Source organism: Rhinolophus sinicus, linkage group LG10 (assembly GCF_036562045.2).
Source record: "Rhinolophus sinicus isolate RSC01 linkage group LG10, ASM3656204v1, whole genome shotgun sequence".
Taxonomy (NCBI): domain Eukaryota; kingdom Metazoa; phylum Chordata; class Mammalia; order Chiroptera; family Rhinolophidae; genus Rhinolophus; species Rhinolophus sinicus.
Window position 1 is genome coordinate 72050445 of NC_133759.1, and position 18128 is coordinate 72068572.

At 51.3% G+C, this 18128-nt stretch overlaps 2 protein-coding genes and 1 pseudogene across 2 annotated transcripts; 1 reads left to right on the forward strand and 2 right to left on the reverse strand.

The window, feature by feature from the left end:
• Nucleotides 1–3613: 3613 nt before the first annotated feature.
• LOC109434222 (large ribosomal subunit protein eL39) lies at nt 3614–9890 on the reverse strand (annotated as a pseudogene).
• A 181-nt stretch (nt 9891–10071) lies between these two features.
• MXD3 (MAX dimerization protein 3) lies at nt 10072–14729 on the forward strand. Its single transcript, XM_019710988.2, has 7 exons — nt 10072–10204; nt 10458–10554; nt 10833–10938; nt 11642–11671; nt 11799–11913; nt 13973–14156; nt 14230–14729. Exons 2-7 carry the CDS (start codon nt 10485–10487, stop codon nt 14340–14342), a joined length of 618 nt encoding a protein of 205 aa, XP_019566547.1. The 5' UTR covers nt 10072–10204; nt 10458–10484; the 3' UTR covers nt 14343–14729.
• Nucleotides 14730–14980: 251 nt separating this feature from the next.
• On the reverse strand, nt 14981–18098 carry PRELID1 (PRELI domain containing 1). Its single transcript, XM_019710991.2, has 5 exons — nt 17818–18098; nt 17023–17248; nt 15965–16078; nt 15775–15853; nt 14981–15523 (listed from the first exon to the last, which is right to left on the reverse strand). Exons 1-5 carry the CDS (start codon nt 17907–17909, stop codon nt 15375–15377), a joined length of 660 nt encoding a protein of 219 aa, XP_019566550.1. The 5' UTR covers nt 17910–18098; the 3' UTR covers nt 14981–15374.
• Between the last annotated feature and the right edge of the window lie 30 nt (nt 18099–18128).

Below are 18128 nucleotides of genomic sequence, written 5' to 3' on the forward strand. Positions count from 1 at the left end.
AATCATGCTGAGGACCAATCCCGGCTGGAGACCCACAGCCATATGAACTTGGATAAAATGGTCAGAGGATGCAGAAGAGACTTTCTGGGGCTCCTTGATATGGGGCCCCCATACACTGTGATTCCAAAGCCTGTATGTGAATTCCTGACAGGCGTTACAACTGGATTGGGAGGATATAGGAATGTAGCGAGTGGTTGATAGGATAAAGGTGAAAGTATGGATGGAAATTGGAAAGTTTGAACGGACTTTATGAGATGTGGTTGCGTCTCCTTTACCTGAATGTGTCTTGGGGATGGATATTGTATCTGACTGGAGAAAGCTTCACTGTAAAAGAGAAGATGTAGCACTCTCCCGCTAGTATTGACTGGACATGTGAAATGGAGCCAGTAGCATTGCCCAAGCCCGGACAGGGTGTTAATTTGCTGTGGTACAGCCAGCCCCATTGCAGCCCAGACTGGAGCTTATGGCAGAAGCCTGTGAGTGTCACCTAGTGGCAACTGCTGGGATTTGGGACCAGAAAATTTCCATTTGAGAGACAGTTACTAACTAGCTTCCTATTGGACTTTCATTGAGATTTCCCCTATGACTGAAGGACATAAAATAACTTTGAAACCTGAGATACCCACAACGCCTTGGATGATGTTGGAGAAATGCTGTAATAGGACGGGCAATGCCCTGAAGAGTTCCATCACAAAACGGAAATGGTTTCTACAGGACCTTGCTGGGGGTGGGGAGGGAGGACAGTGAGAGGGACTCAGGAGCAGGGGGCCTCTTTTCTCCAAGGGCCGACTCTAGAACCACATGAGGGCTGCGGGAGCTCACGGCCCTATGAATAGCTTCCTTCCAACCCACAAGGAGCTGCTTGGTTTGTGCGTGGTGGTTCCACAGCGGATGCACAGCTCTTGTTTAGAAGGCCGCCACCCCGATGGAAGAATTCAATACAAATTGACTTGGTGGGCTGAATTACATGCTGTGTGCTCTGATGTGTGGGTTTTTAGCAACTCACAGGCAGTGGCCAATGGCCATAGGGTCAGGCTGAAGGCAATGAAAACAGGCCTATTGATGAGATGTCCGTCCGTATGGGGCACAGCCCTATGGGAGTCACTATGGGAATATGGGGGGTGCATTAAAGTCGGACAGGTTGATGCCCATAGGAAGAACCCCTTCAGGACTGGAAGGTGAATGGAGCTGGTGAGTGGATACTCTGGTGTGCTCACTTGAGGTGGCCACCTGGGCCCATGAAATAAATGAGTGGACATGGTGGGGGGGCTGTAGCAGTGCGAAGTGGGCTGAGTCTAGACATAGTCCGCTTCACAGTCTGAGGCACAAGATGCCAATAAGAACTGTTCTGTCTGTCAGCAAGAGAGACAGAGACTACAGGTGGCTGCTGGCGGACTCCGGAAGAGGGTCTGTGCATAGCTGGCAAGTCAGATTGATGCTGGGAGCCCTAAGGAGGGGGACTTGACAGGAACAGACTGACTCTGGACTGGCTGAGCTTACCCCATGGTGGCTGCCAGTGCATCTGGGTACAATAGAAAAACTGGAACAGAAGCTACTAGAACAATTTGGACTGCCAGGTCAGATATCTTCAGTGCATGAAACACATTTTACAATCCTCAGAGTAATGGTTTCATGAAGAATTGAAACAGGCAATTGAAACTTTTTTTTTGGTCGCAGATGGGGAAATGAAAGCATGAAAGGCTTCATGAACACCTTCATGAGTGTGTTCACATTCAACGTGCGGGGGTCAAGGGAGGGTCCCCACTAGATAGATTCCTTTGCTTTTGGGGGGAGGTTTGAGGGACAGGGTAGGAAGGATGCTGGTAAGACTGTACTTTTTTCTTTTTCCCCACATCACCTCAACTTTTGTCCTACCTGATGCAGGGACCCCAGGACCAGGGGTGATCCCGAAGTAAGAAACTGTAACTGTATCTTCAAACTTTACGTCAGAATTCCTGAGTCTGATGCGGTGGGTTGTGCTTTAACCCCACCTGGCAAAATTGGGGCTGACAGTGAATGTATCTGGATAGCTTAGGGGGTGGGACGGCCCACCAGGTCTGCACCTGTGTAACCCCACCCCCGGGAATGGCAGTGGCCCGCGGGGGGGTGCAGTCTAGACCAGCCCTGTGGCCCAGCCTAACACCCCTCCCAAAAGTAGAAAAGGCAGGGCATACATGGAGAGGAGGGGGAGTGGTAGCTGAGGGTTAAGGAATGAGTGAAAGGTTTATGGCACAAGAGAAATCCAGCATGCCGTCAGGGACTCGAGAGAGGCTCAGCACGAAACGTTACTCTTAGCTCAGTGATACCAGATGCCTGAAAGGGTGAAGACATATGTTCCTGAGACCACTCCTGCTTTTGGAACCTAAAAAACTGGATTGGCAGTCTTCAAACCTGAACGGCATCGCCCTGGGAGACATTTCAGTCACGCAGAGTGATGACAGACTGGACTAATTGGCAGTGGCTGAGTGGGACTCTGGTAAGGTGCCAGAGCTTTTCAGGACACATCTACTGCCACACTGCAATAGGGTGTGATACTGGCCTGGTCAGAATGCTGGTCTTGAGAGTCAAATGTATTGCGAAACTGAGTTATAGCCTTGTCAGGAAAACAGATGGAAAATGACTGGCCTGAAGAACTAGATTTACCTACCCATCGGCTAATTTCTATGCTAAATAGTTCTGCACACATTTATCAGAAGATACAAGGGAGGCAATTAATAATTTAATTAGTACAAAAATATGAAAACGTATGTACTGGCTTTAGAGGATGAATTAGTTGTTTCTTTCAATCTACCCCTTCCCTACACTGGCCCCTCCATATGTTAGGCAACATGACCCTTCTGCTGTTAAGAGTCTTGCCCAAAGGCAGGGATGGCCTGTGTCCTAAAGAATTTAACTTTGCCCTAGAAGAGGTCCAGGCTTTGCCCTCAGCTCCTGGGAGATAATCTTTGTTTGCCGAGGTCCTTGAGCTAGCCAGAGTAACAAGATGATTTAGGGTGGGGACTGGTCACACCAGAAAGACCAACAAGGTGAAGGAGGGTGGGGCTTTGGGTGTCATGGCATCAGTCACCTGGAGACGGAGATCAACAATATGGGTGATTAATCAATCAATCATGCCTATGTAATGGACTCCATCAATACTGAACACTGAGACTCAGATAAGCCCCCATGTGTGTTGTCACACCTTGATACTGGGAAAGTAACTTGTCTTGACTACATGGGGAGAGGGAGTGAAAGGCCCTTATCTTATACTTCCCCAGACTCACGAGCTTCTTCCCTTGGCCAATCTTAACCTGTATCCTTTCCCTGTAATAAACTGTATAATACAGTGTGTACCATGAGCACAATAGCTTTGGGTGGGTTCTTTGGGTCCTGGTAAATTATCATGCCCAACAGTGGTTTTGGGAATCCCCTGCACTTGCAGTTGGTGTCAGAAGTGACAGTAGTCCCCTGTGAACTGTGTTCCCTCTGACTGAATAATTGGCTAAATCCTCACAAAGCTCAATTCCAGAGGAATCCAAATGATAAGTCCCTTGCTCTAACCACCACAGGACTTGCACACTTTAGAAAATAAACAAAACAATATATACTTGATATAATTATACTCCATTATATTTTCCCTCACCTTTTATATTCTAGAATCAACAACAAATTAGAAGACATGAAAAGAAGCAAGAAAATGTGTTTTATTTTTTATTTATTTATTTTTTAGAAGGCCTCACATATTTATTACTGAACCAACCTACTAGTGCAGAAACATATTAAGAGAAAACTCATTTCCCCCATAATTTCCCAATAAAACACACCCAACTGTTCAGATAGTAGTGATCTTTTCAGTGCCATGGTTAAGATCCAAGCAACCCTGACATAGCATAAATATGTGGCGCCATCTCATGTGCGATTCCTTATAGATCCAGCTTGGTTCTTCTCCAATGTCTCCTCTTGGAGTTGTCTGATTTTACCAGTTTTCACCTGAATCCATTGGGGAATGGGCTGATTTTGCTTTTGTTTCTTTGCCAGGAACCTCTTGATCCTGAAAGTCTTGTGAGAAGACATAGTGAGGAAGAGTCAACTGCACGCCCTACAATGGCGGCGTAAAAGACAGCCAAGAAAATATGTTTTGGGCCGGCCCAGTGGCTCAGGTTGTTGGAGCGTGTGTTCCTCAACGCCCAGGTGGATGGTTCGATTCCACCATAAGCCAGTGAGGTGCGCCCTCTACAGCTAAGATTGTGAACAACAGCTCTCCCTGGAGCTGGGCTGCCGGGATCAGCTGGAGGTTGGCGTGAGCTGCTGTGGGCTGCCTACCAACAACCCGGCGACTGACTGCCTGGAGTAGGGGAGGGCAAGGCTCATAATACCAGCATGGGCCAGGGAGCTGTGTCCTACACAACTACACTGAGAAACAAGGGCTTCAACCGGAATGCGGGGGAGGGGGAAGCAGAAGAAAGAGGGTGGAGGGGGAAGAAAATGTGTTTTATAATCAAGAGAAAACACATTCAATAGAAGTACTACAAAAAACCCAAGTTGGTGCCGACCTGGTGGCTCAGGCGGTTGGAGCTCTGTGCTCCTAACTCCGAAGGCTGCCGGTTTGATTCCCACATGGGCCAGTGGGCTCTCAACCACAAGGTTGCCAGTTCGATTCCTCGAGTCCCTCAAGGGATGGTGGGCTGCGCCACCTGCAACTAACAACAGCAACTGGACCTCGTGTTGAGCTGCGCCCTCCACAACTAAGACTCAAAGGACAACAACTTGACTTGGAAAAGTCCTGGAAGTACACACTAAAGTCCTGGAAGTCCCCAATAAAGTCCTGCTCCCCTTCCCCAGTAAAATTAAAAACAAAAACGAAAAACAAACCCAATTTATTAGAATATATTGTAAATATATAATATAAATATATATTTATAAATAAAATGTATAAGTTATAATTTACATTATTATAAACATATAAAATAATTAATGGGAAAAGAATAATAATTGGAACAGAGAAGGGTATTAACCTAAAAATAAAAGGTCAAAGTGAGAGGCAACAAGCATTTATTTGAGATCCAAAAGAATAGCTATTAGGAAGCACTGATTCAGGAAGAAACCCAAACAGTGTTCTGATTAGGAGACAAAGGCAATGGGTCTTTATGAGAAGAGGATGGGGAACAATTACGTCAGTAGATGGAAGGCATTTCTATGGGTGTTAAAAAGCTAAGAAAGGAATTTCCATAGGTGCAGATAAGCTAACATAGTGATGCTAATTCTAAAGACCGTCTTCAATATTCAGTCTGGTAGTCATAATGTCTGCTTTCCTGTTATCTTTGCAAACAGTTATTTGGAATACAATGCCTTAGGCCCAGTCCAAAGTTTATTTTGCCCAGGTTTAACATTCAAAGGTTTGAGGAGTAAGATGTGCAAGGCAGTTCCTTTGAGATGGCAGTTCTGCCTCTATTTTAAAGTGACTCCATTTACATTATTTTCTACAAGGGGTATAATGAATTCAATAGTGAGTTGAATAGTGCCCCTCAAAATTTCATATCCACCCAGAACCTCAGAATGTGACCAAATTTGGAAATAGGGTCTTTACACATGTAATTAGTTAAGTTAAATGAGGTCACATTGATTAGAGTGGGCCCTTATCCAGTGACTGGTGTCCTTATAAGAGGGGAATTTGGACACAGAGACACAGGGGAGAATGCCTTGTGAAGATGGAGGCAGAGTTGAAGTGATATGTCTACAAGCCAGGGAATGCCAAGGATTGCTGGCAAACATCAGACGTGAGGAGAGAGGCCTGGAACAGATTCTTTCTCAGAACCCCCAGAGGGAACCAACCCTGCTGACACACAGATTTTGGACTTCTAACCTCCAGAACTGTGAGCGAATAAATTTCTATTGTTTTACGCCACTCAGTTTGTAATATTTTGTTATGGCAGCTCCAGGAAATTAATACACATGGTAATGAGCTATTCTGGGATGTAGCTAGAAAACTTGAAAAAATGAACCAAATGGAAATTCTAGATCTGAAACATACAATAGCTGAAATAAAAAGTACAATGGATGGGCTAAACAACAAGTTGGCTGCTAGAGAAGATAGACAAAGTGAATTTGAAGACAGGTAAGTAGAAATTATCTACACTGAAGCTGAGAGATTTTTGAAAACTGAAAACATTAACAAGCATCAGTTACCCTTGATATATTATCAAACTGGGAGATAGACATGAAATTGAGGTCAGAATAAGAGAGGAACTAGAAAGAGAATAGGGCAGGAAAAAATATTTGAAGAAATAAAGGCTAAAAGAGTTCCCAGAAGCTCAAACCACCCAAGCAAAATAAATACCAAGAAAACCACACCCAGGCGGTTGTCTAACCTTTGTCCTCAGGTTTTAGGAGACATCCTTTTTCCCCCCCTGGGGAACCTTGGGCTAGCCAGGGAGTAACAATGTGAAAATCAAAGATAAAGGGAAAATACTAAAAGTGGATAGGGGAAAGAGACATTACATATAGGGGGGAAGATAACAATTCCAGCTGACTTAGAAAAAAATGCCAGTCAGAAAGCAAAAGAGTGACATAATTCAAGGGCTGAAAGGCTGCCAACCTAGAATCTTATATCTAGTGTAAATATGCTTCCAAAATGAAGATGAAATAAATTTATTTTCAGATAAACAAATGTTGGTAGAATGTGTTGTCAGAAGACCCACATTACCAGAAACTCCAAAGGAAGTTCCCCATTCCCCAGGAAGACTGACCGTAAATGATGCCTGCTTAAACGCAGCTCTACAGGATGAAGTGAAGGATGCTGGAGATGGTAAGTGCGTAGTGGTGAAATACAAAAGAGTTTATTCTTAATTTTTAAAAAGGGAATTGACTGTTTAAAGCAAATTTGTAGCAATGAGTTTTAGGATTTATAACATGTGTAGAAGTAAAATATATAACAACAGTAGTAAAAAGAATGGTAGAGAGTAATGGTGTATGTTTTTTATGTTACATGTAAGATGTTTTCTGTATATATTATATATTATAAAATGGTACAGTATTAATTCAAAGTAGACTGCGATAATTTAAAGACATATATTATAATTCTTAGCATAACAACTTAAAAGAGGTACAGATAAGAAGCCAATTGTGGATACACAATGTAATGCTAATAAAGACCCAAATAACCTGAAAGAAGTCAGAGAAGAAGGAAAAAAAGGAAAAGGACAGAGGGGACAAATGCAAAATAAAAATCAAGATGATAGACCTTAAACTCAACCATGTCAAAAGAATTTTAGTAAATGCAATTCAAAGGCAGAGCTTATCAGACCACAGGGGGGGAAAAGCCCCAATGATATGCTGTGTTGAGAAAAACATATTAAATATTAAAGACATTAACAGGTTAAAAGCAAAAAGATAAGGAAAAAACTTACCACGAAAACAGTAATCAAAAGAAAGCTGTTGTAGGGTTGGCCGGATGGCTCAGTTGGTTAGAGTTTGGTGCTCTTAACAATAGGGTTGCTGGTTCGATCCCCACGTGGGCCACTGTGGGCTGCGCCCTCCACGGCTGGATTGAGGCGATTGCTTGACTTGGAGCTGATGGGTCCTGGAAAAACACGCTTAGATAAATAAAAATTAAAAAAGAAAGAAAGAAAAAGAAAGCTGTTGTAGCCTTAAAGAAAGGGAGATTGCCAAAGATAAAAAGGGATTTTTCATAATGCTAAAAGAATTAAGTCATCAAGAAGATATAACAATCATAAATGTATACTCGTATGTACTTAATAATAGGGTTTTGCACTATGTAAAGCAGAGTATGTCAGAACTAAAAAGATAAATACAATCCCACAGTTATAGTTGAAGATTTTAACATTTGTCTCCCGGTTATTGATAGAATAAGCAGGCAGCATAGCCACAGGTACTGTGGGCAGGCAAAGCAGAGGGGTGGGGAGTGCACAGGGGGCCACAGGGCTGCAGTGTTCAGGCTGACTGTGCAGGACCTGGGGGGTCTGGGACAGTGGTTCTAAGACCAGTCACTGCTAAGGGGGCAAGAGCACTGGAGGTCTTCTGCTTGGTCCTGCGCCCAGATGGTGCTAGCACTAGCATTTTCTCAGAGGGGCCAGAGGGGCATCCAAGGGTTTGGGGCAGGAATCCCATCATCCCCACCTGCCCTGCTCCCTGGGAGGTGTTGCTTCCTGTCCCCCTGGCTGGCGGCCCTGAGCCATATTCATGGGAGGCCTGAGGCCAGGCTGACCTAGCCTCCACATTGTTCTTAGTTCAGATTCTACCCATGGTTCCTAGGATGAAGTCCAGACTCCTCAGTGTGGTCACTCCAGCCTCCCTGCTGCCCCTGTCTCACTTCCACAACCTCCCGTGGGAGTGTCTCTAGCATTGCAAGTGTGCTCTGCTTCCTCCCTCTGCTGGGAACTCTCCTCCTTCAGAATCCCTCTCTTCATCTTACCCTCACACAAGGCCAGGCCACCTGGGTCCCTGATGTCTGACCAGTGGGTTTGTGTCTGCACTGTGTGGGTGCTGACTTTAGTGAAATCAAATTGTAAATTCATTCACAAGCCTTGTGACTCCTTTCTTCAAACATATGTAATTGTGGGTGGGGGTCTGCAGAATCCATCAGCCTGTTCTGGGCCCTGCCAGCCTCTCCAGGGCCGGCTTACACCTGCTCTTTGCTCTCTCTGTGCTAGCCACAGTGGCCACCCTTCAGTCTGCATATATTCCTTTCACTCTCTGGGCCCCTGCACCTGCTGTTCCTGTGTGTGGAATTCTCCGACATCTCTCTTATACGTAGATAACAGCTATTCATCCATTTCCCCAGAAAACCTTCTCTGACCTCCCTGATTAGGTCAAATGCTCCTTAGAGTGTGCCCTTTCAGTGTCTGTCCTGCCAGGAGCTGTCAAAGCTGTATCTCTATTGTGTCCACCTCCCTCTTCCTCTGTGATTTCTGCAAAAGCGGGAAACCTGTCTGATTTTGCACATCGTTCTAGTCTCCAATCTCAGCCCCAGTACAGTGCTCAGCAAATACTGAGGGGGCCATTAAGTGCTCAGCAAATACTGGGGGAGTGAAGGTCTGGGTGAATGGCTCAGATCTTGGCCAAGCAAGTCAGTGATTCCCCTAGGGGTGACTCTTAGAGAAACTCCAAGGTTTTTCCAAGGAGGCGAAGACTGACCGTCATGTGCCATGTGTTTACCTAGCACTATGTCTTTATAAAGAATCTAGTCCCTCCTCGTCCACCCTCTCCATTGCCCGGTCACTGACTGGGTCCGCCTGGCAGCATTGCTCCACCCTTTAGAGCCTTTCATCTCCCTGCCTCCGCACTTAGTCTGTCACTGTGCTCGCTGGTGTGGTGCTGGTGCTGCTCCTAGATGTCACTGCAGCTACTCCCTCGGGAGGCTAGGAGGTCACCAGAATTCTGCGGGAGGAAGAGGCCTGCGTGTAGTGGCCCGAGCCATAGAAATCAGTTGTACCTACCTACTGGGCGGCACAGGCGTGGGCTCTGAATCGTCAGCAACGCTGTCGCAGGGCTTCCCGAGCTTACAGGAGGGAGGTCACTTCCCAAGTCACGGAGCTGAGAAGCAGCAGTGACAGGAAAGGAACCCAACTCGGTCGGCTCCAGAACCCAGGGCTCGCTATCCAGCCGGTTAGCGTGCTTCCAGGCTGTGGCGGGGCTCCGGAGGTCGGTACACTACTGACATTTCGTAGCGACAGTAGCTGTCTTGCAGGTGAGGAGGAAGAGCCAGGAGACTATTCCCATTGGGAACCTGATGTCCAGCGGGGCCCACAGGGGCAGATGGCCAGGAGGCCAGGGCACAGACCCCGAAGCGCGGAACTGGATCCTCGCCCCCTCCCCCAACGCCTGCGCACTGTGGCCCCATTCCCCGCTCAGCCCCGCCCCCACCACAGGGTTTTCAAATTTGAAACCTGCTTCTTTTCCCGCCCGAAAGTGTTGACCAGCGGCGGGAGAGGGCGGGGCCGCGTGCAGCCAATAGTGCTTCAGAGGCTCCCCGGCCCCGCCCCGAAGGTGACGGCAGCTAGCCGCAGGAGGCAACCTGCAAGCGGGGTAGGGCGCCAGCCCGCCCCGCCTTCGCGGCGCCCACGTGCAGCGGCCCGGCCAGGGACCTTCTGGGGACGGACCAAGGGCCCCCAGAGCACCATTCGCAGTGCCCGGCCCTCGCCACCAGTGCGGGCTGGAAACTGAGGCCCAGGGACACCAAGTAGCCGGTGCCGGGTCACTGAGCAAAGTGAGCAAGACACATCAGCCCCTAGCCCTGGAGTTCGCCTAAAAGCCGGGCCTGGAGCTGGCGCCGTAGCGTCCCCGCGAGAGTCCAAGGGGGCGAGCTGCGGTCCGGACGTGCCCCAGAGGGGCGGGGCCAAGAGCTGGGCGTCCCGGGGGCGGGGCATCCCGGGGGCGGGGCTGCGCGCCTGTGTTTGTTGCACCGTGTCAGTTACATTGTAACAAAAGTGGTGCAGTCACCCCTCCCGCCCGCGCCCCAGGCCCGCCTGCCGCCAGCTGTCGCCGACATGGAACCTGTGGCCAGCAACATCCAGGTCCTGCTGCAGGCCGCCGAGTTCCTGGAACGCCGCGAGAGAGGTGAGGCAGAAGAACCTTTGGCCGGACTCCAGGCGGCGACCTCGCTGACACGGGCCTGGGCTGGACTTGGCTCCTAATTGGAAGGATGCATGCATGGACTTGGGGCAGTAGCCCCGGGACATCCCCACTTTCAACTAGAGAGGGCTCTGCTGGTGGTTGGGCTGTGAGGGGTTGGGGAAATGGACCTGGCGCCAAAAGCCCCTCCCTAACTGTGCCATGCCAGGGGCGCCCGCTGGGACCAGCCCCAGCTTGACGCGGGTGGGGGCTCTTTCTGGCAGAGGCTGAGCATGGCTACGCATCTCTGTGCCCGCACCGCAGTACAGGGCCCGTCCACAAGAGGAGGAAGCGATCCCCCCAAGCTCCTGGCGCGCTGGACAGTGGGCGGTGAGGAGGGCTGGGATCAACGGGGCGGGGGTGGGGGGCGGTGCGCGACGCCCCTTCTCGGGCCCCTCCTCGGCCCACTTCCTCCTTGTTGCTTGAATCTTCTGGGGCAGGTACCCTAGTCTGGAGACATTCAGACCCCTCCTGCCATCTCTCCACCCCCCAAGCACACACCTTTCTATTCACTCAAGGACTATTTCTTGCCTACCCCTGATATGCCAGGAACTGTGAACAAGGGAATTCTGTGTCCCGCTTCCACTCACACTCCTACACTCCACCTATCAAACCACTCACTTTATCCCACAGGCTTCCTCCTTTTCTCTCCTTGTCTCAACATTTTGCACATGATGTTCCCTCCAATTTGAGTGCTTCTCCCTTCACTACCTGCTTCGGGTAACTTGTGTTTCCGGCTCAGCTCAATTGTCCAGGAAGCCCTTCCTGACTGCTGGTAGGGGGCTTCATTTGGACCTCACAGCCACCATGGGCAGGCCTCTCTCAGCATTTGCTGCCCCCCCCCCCCACGCATCCCGTGTGTCTCTACTACCATCTGGCAATTCAGGTGCCTGAGGCCAGCACAAGATCCCCACACTGAGCTAGTTGGGGGCAGGCATCTGTAGTGAGTGGGTTTTGAGCCCCTGGGAGCCTGGGACTGAGGGTGTGGGCAGCAGCCGACACTCCTTTACCCCATTCTCCCTGGCATTGGCAGGTCTGTACACAACGAGCTGGAGAAGCGCAGGTGAGTACCAGCCCTGCCCTGACAGCACCAGACCCCAGGAACCGCTCCCTTTGGCCTGGCCTTCCCTGCCAGCCCTCTGGCCAACAAGACTGGACTGGCACTGCCCTCCAGACCCCTTCCCCTGCAGGAGGGCCCAGCTGAAACAGTGCCTGGAGCAGCTGAAGCAGCAGATGCCCCTGGGGGCTGACTGTGCCCGATACACCACACTGAGCCTTCTGCGCCGGGCCAGGATGCACATCCAGGTAAGGGGCTACCCTCGCACCCCGGGCCAGCGTGCCAGGACGAGTGGAGAGGTGTAGTAGGGAAGAGCTGTATGGAACTGGAGAGAGGCCTGAGGTCATAGCCCCAGTGTGTGACAGGGAACAGTTTTCTGTGCTTTTTTTAGTTTCCACATTTTTTTTAAATGTGAAGAAAAGCAAAAAATAACTCAGAGGATTGTTCTGAGGCTTAAGCTTCAGTGTTCACCCAGTACATGTTCACTGTTGTTTTTATAGCTATTACTCCTTCCATCCCAACTGTGAGGCCCTGGGCCAGGCTCTTAGCCTCTCCGGACTTCCTTTCCTCCTCTGTATGGGGGGCATGGCTGTTGGGTCATGTGTAAGGCCTGGGGTGGTCTTCGCTCTTCCTCTCCCTGTCCTTCAAGTCCTGTTCTAGGCAATCTCTCCTGAAGCCACTTTGGGAGGCAGCTCCAGAGGCCAGGAGGGGGAAGACACTAGGAGGGACTGTCACCCTTGTTCCCAGGGCTCTGATGCTGCCCCCTGGTGGACATGAGTGGGGTGTGCTGACTCAAAGCTCCAGGCAGCCAGAGACTGGGGATTAGGAGATCCATTGGAAATAACAGAGGCCTTTCCTGGCCCTTTTGTCTGGGGAAGAAATGGAGACACAACCCGGCTTATGAGCGGCAGATTCAGAACCCAAACCCAGGTCTTCTGACTTGCATTCTTTCCTCCAACAAGTATTTATTGAGCACATGCTCTGCCAGGCCCTCCTAGTCACAGGGGGTTGTGGCGGAAACAGATGGATGTGCTGTGGCAAATAAATCAGTGTGGGAACTGTCCGCACTGTCCCATAGGTGCCTGAGTTCCTGTTATGGTGGCTGAATAACACCGTGGCTGGATAGCAGGCCCAAGTTTGTCACATGGAGCTTGCCTGGCCTGGTTCTCGGAGGGATGGTGTGCCCCTCAGGTGCTGACTGGCTGGTGGGCAGGACCCGGGGATCGCTCCTTCCTTGAAGCCCCATCACCCCTTTCCTGGACTCCCTGCTTCCTGGTTTGCCTCCATCAGGCTGTCCTCCACCTTGCCTTAGGATGTTCTTTGCATCACATAGATCTGTCTAGGTCTGTCTCCTACGAAAACCTTCCACGGCTCCTGACAGGACAGTCTCAGACCTTATTTCCTGTGAACTCAAGGACCTTTACAAGTCAGGCCTTGCCGCTGGCCTGCTTTTTTCGTTTCATCTCTTCCCCATTCTCCATAAAAAAGCCGAACTCTCTGTGCTCTTCCCGGTCTCCGTCTGCCCGGCTACTTCTCCTCCCCCATCTTCACCCCGGCAGCTCTTACTCATCCTTCTACACCCAGTCCCAATGCCCCCTTGTCCTGTGCTTCCCTTCTTGTTGACTGAAGGCTTCTGCCCACAGGGCTCTGACGTGAGAACCCTTGGTCTTCCAGTTCCTGGTACTCAGGGCTGGCAGAGCTCTGGTGGGGGTCAGGGGAGGAGATTAACGCTGAAGCCTTAGGGATCTTGGGAGGGTCTGGACCAGGAGTTACAAACTGGTAGCCTTTTGTTTAGTCTGTAGTTTTCTAAACGTTTAAATTAGTTGGCAGACTTAAGAGGGCATTTGACATGAAACATCTGACTTTCCAGCTCTCTTAAAGAAACTGGGAGATCTGGCAGCACTGGGCGTTTTCACGTGGCAGTAACTGGCTGGAACCTGGAGGTCGCCTTCTCCTTCAGCTGGAGTACACGCTTGTGTGCCATAGTTTGTCCCTCCCATCCCTGTTGCTTGATACCAGCACACGCCACTCCTTCACATCACCTGACTAGGCCCCGAAGGTCTTTGAGATTGTGTTGCTCTCCCTCCCCCCACTCAGCTAGACAGCATTCGCAGGCCATTTACATGGGGCAGGAGGGCCTGGAGGATGTGGGGGCAGCCCTTTGGGGCCTAGATCTAGTGAGCCCCCCGCCTCCGTCTGGAGCAGGCAGTGACCAAGTAGCCATGGCCTGCTCCTGAGTGGTGTTGGGATGAGGCTCTGGCCCCCCAGGCAGCTGACCCCAGCCCCTTGCTCCTTCGGGATCTGCAGAAGCTGGAGGAACAGGAGCAGCGGGCCCGGTGGCTCAAGGAGAAGCTGCGCAGCAGGCAGCAGAGCCTGAGGCAGCAGCTGGAACAGCTTCGGGGCCCCACAGGGGCGGGTGAACGGGAGCGGCTGCGGGCAGACAGCCTGGACTCCTCAGGCCTCTCCTCTGAGCGCTCTGACTCAGACCAAGGTGAGTGCCCTGAGGTGGAGGGGTGGGGTGGGCAGTGGGGCCAGGGCTCCTGACTGGACTTGTCCCTGTGCAGAGGAGCTGGAGGTGGACGTGGAGAGCCTGGTGTTCGGGGGCGAGGCCGAGTTGCTGCAGGGCTTCAGTGCCGGCCAGGAGCACAGCTACTCGCACAGCGGCGCCTGGCTATGACCCCCAACGACCCAGAGTGCACCTCTGCCCTCATACCACCCTCGGCTCCACTTGGCCAGGCAGGAGCCCTCCCCAAGCCTCAAGGGCTGCTTGGTCACCTCCTGTTGTAATGGACTAAAAGGACCCTTGTATGGGAACAGGTGCTCTCCCTGGGCCCACTGCGGCCCCAGTCCCTCCTAGGGGTGGGGGCCTCGCCTCCCCTGAGCGCTGCAGGCAGGCTGCTTGGGCCTGGGCTGTCCTTCCAGGTGATTCTTTTTTGTAGCACTTGGCTCTGCTGTCCCCATCGGGACAGGAAGCCTCTTGGACCCTCATGTTCCTTCCTAGACAAGGCCGCTGGCCTTTACCCCAGATACTGTACAGTATTTTCATTAAAAGACTCTAACTTCCTGTCCATGGTTTTGCCTGATGAAAATGGGGGAACTCCCAGACACAAACTAGGAAAGAGGAAATGAGATCTACCACTAATACTGTTGACTGCCCAGCAGTGTTCCTTTAACCCTCAGAGATCAGAGGCCACCTGTCCCCACTTTTTAGGTGGCACTGAGGCTGAGTGATCTGATTTGCTTGCGGTCCAAAGCCAGGAAATAGGGGAGTCAAGATTCGAACCAAAGCTTTCGGACTCCAGAGCTGGGGCTGACTGAATTCAATAAGTATTTATTGAGTGCCTATTAAGTGCTAGGTACGGTTCCAGATACTTGGGACATATCAGAGAACAAAACAAAGGTGCCTGCCCTCATGGAGCGTACAGTCTAGCGTTTATGACCACTTTTCCTGCACCTTGTCTGTCACCCTAAGTAAGTCACGGCATCTCTGCACCTCGGTCCTCAGCTGCCCGATGCAGGAAGAAGCAGGCCTGACCCAGACGTGGGTAACGTGTCCTGTGCATGTAGATGCCAAACAAGACACCACCCCCAACCCACCACCCAGAAAGCAGATTGCGCTGGAAGTTGACGTTTAATAATAAAGTACAGGGTGAGGGCAGGGATTGGAGCTGGGGGGTCTGGTGTGCAGCCACACCAGCACCTGGGCTAGCTATACGAACTGCCGCTGCTGCTGCTGCTTCTTGGTGGCTGCCTTGCTGGCAAGGTCTTTGGCCTTCTCTGTAGCTGCCAGTGCCGTCTCCTTTGCCTTTTCCTTGGCTTCCTTGGCTGTCTCAACAAGGGTTTTGGAAGGGGCCTCACCTGTAGCAAAGGGCAGGGGGCTGGCTTCAGAGGATGCCAAGAAGACCCACACAATCACTTCCCCCAACATTCACCTCCTGCAGGCCAGGCCCCATTGGAAAGGCGGTATTTGCCCCAGGGTACACAGAGGAAGAGTTCCAGGCTTCGAATGGAGCAGTGACAATCCTAGGCTCCATACTAGTCAGGGCAGCTAGGACTTGACCCCAGCCTCTGCCTGGGAGGTTCCCCCCAGCAGTGCCCAGAGCTCTTACCTTGCAGCTTGGCCAAGATGTATTCGAAGCCCTTCATCGTCTTGGTCACATTGCTTTTGAACCGTGCGAGACCAAATTCCTGGCAAAAGGTGAGAAGGGGAAGGATTCTGAACTGCCCACTAACCCCCAGCCCAGTCTCTATGTCAAATGCCCTGGGCCCGGAGCCCCAGCACCACACAACGCTGCTCACCTGGACGGCTCTGGAGACGCCATATAAACTAGAGGAGACCCAGGCTTCCCGGTGGATTTCGGTCCAGCCGCTGTTATCAGAGTTCACACAGTAAACACATCGTTCCTCCACCACCTGTGCAGGGGGTCAGGCCAACCACAATCATGTGCGAGTTTCATTTTGCCAACTTGACATAAATTTGATTCCCTGCCTCTTTTCATGAGGGAAAGCAATAAAATGAAAATTCATTCCTTTACCTGCATTTATATGAAAAGCAAGAATGGAAAGGTCATTTTACTCCCTACAACTTCTCTGACCCTTTAAACTAGAAAGCACATCGACTCCTGAGATCAGCAGAGGGCCTTCCAGCTCCACCATGGCCCTGAATTTTGTTTTATACTTTTACGTCTAGATGTGTGCAGTCTTTTTAGCCTGCCTTCCACCCGATGCAGCTCTTGAGCTCCCTGGCAGTCCAAATAAAAATGGAAATCTGGCAGTTGTCATATTTCCAGGGAGGAGAAAGTGGACCAGTACTTCCAAGAGAAACACTGCAAAGACCTGTCCCCCAGCTGGACTGAAAGATATTTCTCACAGGAGGATCACTACCTGGGTAACTTAGAAAACAGAGGTAGTGCTCAGGGTGGTCTGCTGTGAGGCCTTCAGATAACTCCGGGGCACTGTATTAAGCTGCCTGCCCTGTGTCCTTGAAGGTCACTTCCCTTCTCTGAGTTTCACTTGTCTCTTTGCACATGAAAGAGTCATACCCACCTCCCAGGGTTATTGTGAAGATTAGCTAAGAAAGAATAAACGTTCTCTTACAGCCAAGAGATCAAAGGTGTATGGAATCCTCTTGCCCCCAAATGTCAGGCAGAAACCCATATGTAAGACACCCAAGAGTTTAACTCCTCTAGCCCACGTGGGTAAGAGACCCAGATCCTCCAGGAACCCTTATGGTTTGATGGATTCCTGTTTGAAAACCCATGCCTCCCTCCGTCAGCATCACTGGCTCCCTAACCACTTGTACCTGGAACTCTCTACCTTTGGGGGTGCAGGGCGGGCGGGACCAAAGGGGGTCTCACCATCAGCCGGCTGTGGTTGATGTTCCAGGTGAAGGTGGTCATGGTCTGGTTCTGTGGGTCCACAATAGAGTCTTCCAGGATGTACACCGAGTGAGCAACATTGGCAGGAAACAGTCGCTCGGCCCAGCGGGGCATCCTGTTGGTCTTGGTCAGGAGTCTCCGGGACAGGAGCTTCTGGTCAGGGGTCACCTCCCGGTGCACTATGTCTTCCGTTAAGACATGTTTGCTGCAGGTATCGGAGTAAAGGTGACTCAGGAGGCTGCCTCTGAGAGACTGCCCCTTGGGGTTCTACACCTGGAGCCTCCTGGCCAGAATAGCCAGGCCTTCCCCCAAACTTGCAGAGTGATCTGTGTTGTGGCTCAGACCTGGAGAGTCGCTGGAACCTATCCCAGGGCAAATTCCAACTTCTGCCCCCTCGCTGACCTGGATTCCTGGGAATTCCAGCAGGGCTGGCCTTCGCGATTTAGTGCACCGCTGGGGAGCGCCACAGGCAGAGGAGTAGGCGAGCGCTCAGAATGCCAATCCCAGGATCCCTCCCAATTCCTGTGCCGCCGCCTCTTCCTGTCTCGTTACCCCGAGATGTGAGAACTTTAGACTGGGCCTCAAGTAGACCGCCGCCCAAGCCCAGTCTCCTCCAGTACCTTGCAGGCCTGGCCTGGCCGCTTCCCCAATAGGGTCCTCTTGCCCTAAAGACGGCCACGGTTCCGGCGATCCCCTACCTCGGACTCGATGTCGAGTCTTACCCTGCCCCACACTTCAATCTCCAAACAGCGAGGGGGAAGCCAGGCTACGTACCTATAGGGATTCGGGTACCGCTGCCAGAAGGCAGCGAACACTTGGTCCCAGGAACTCCGGAGCACGCTCTGGCCCAGGAAATACTTCACCATCGTCCCGGCAGGGGCGGGCTCAGCACCCGCGCAGCATCAGGGGTGCAGAGCCCGGGGGGCACGCGGAGGCCAGGCCGGGGCTCGGCGCACGCCCGCCAGGCTCGCAGCTCAGTCACCACCGTGCCGCGCCCCGCCAGCCGCCGCCATGAGGAGTTGTCAGGCCGCTCGCCACTTCCGGCGCAGCCGCGCAGTCCTCACCACTTCCGGCGTCCACGCACG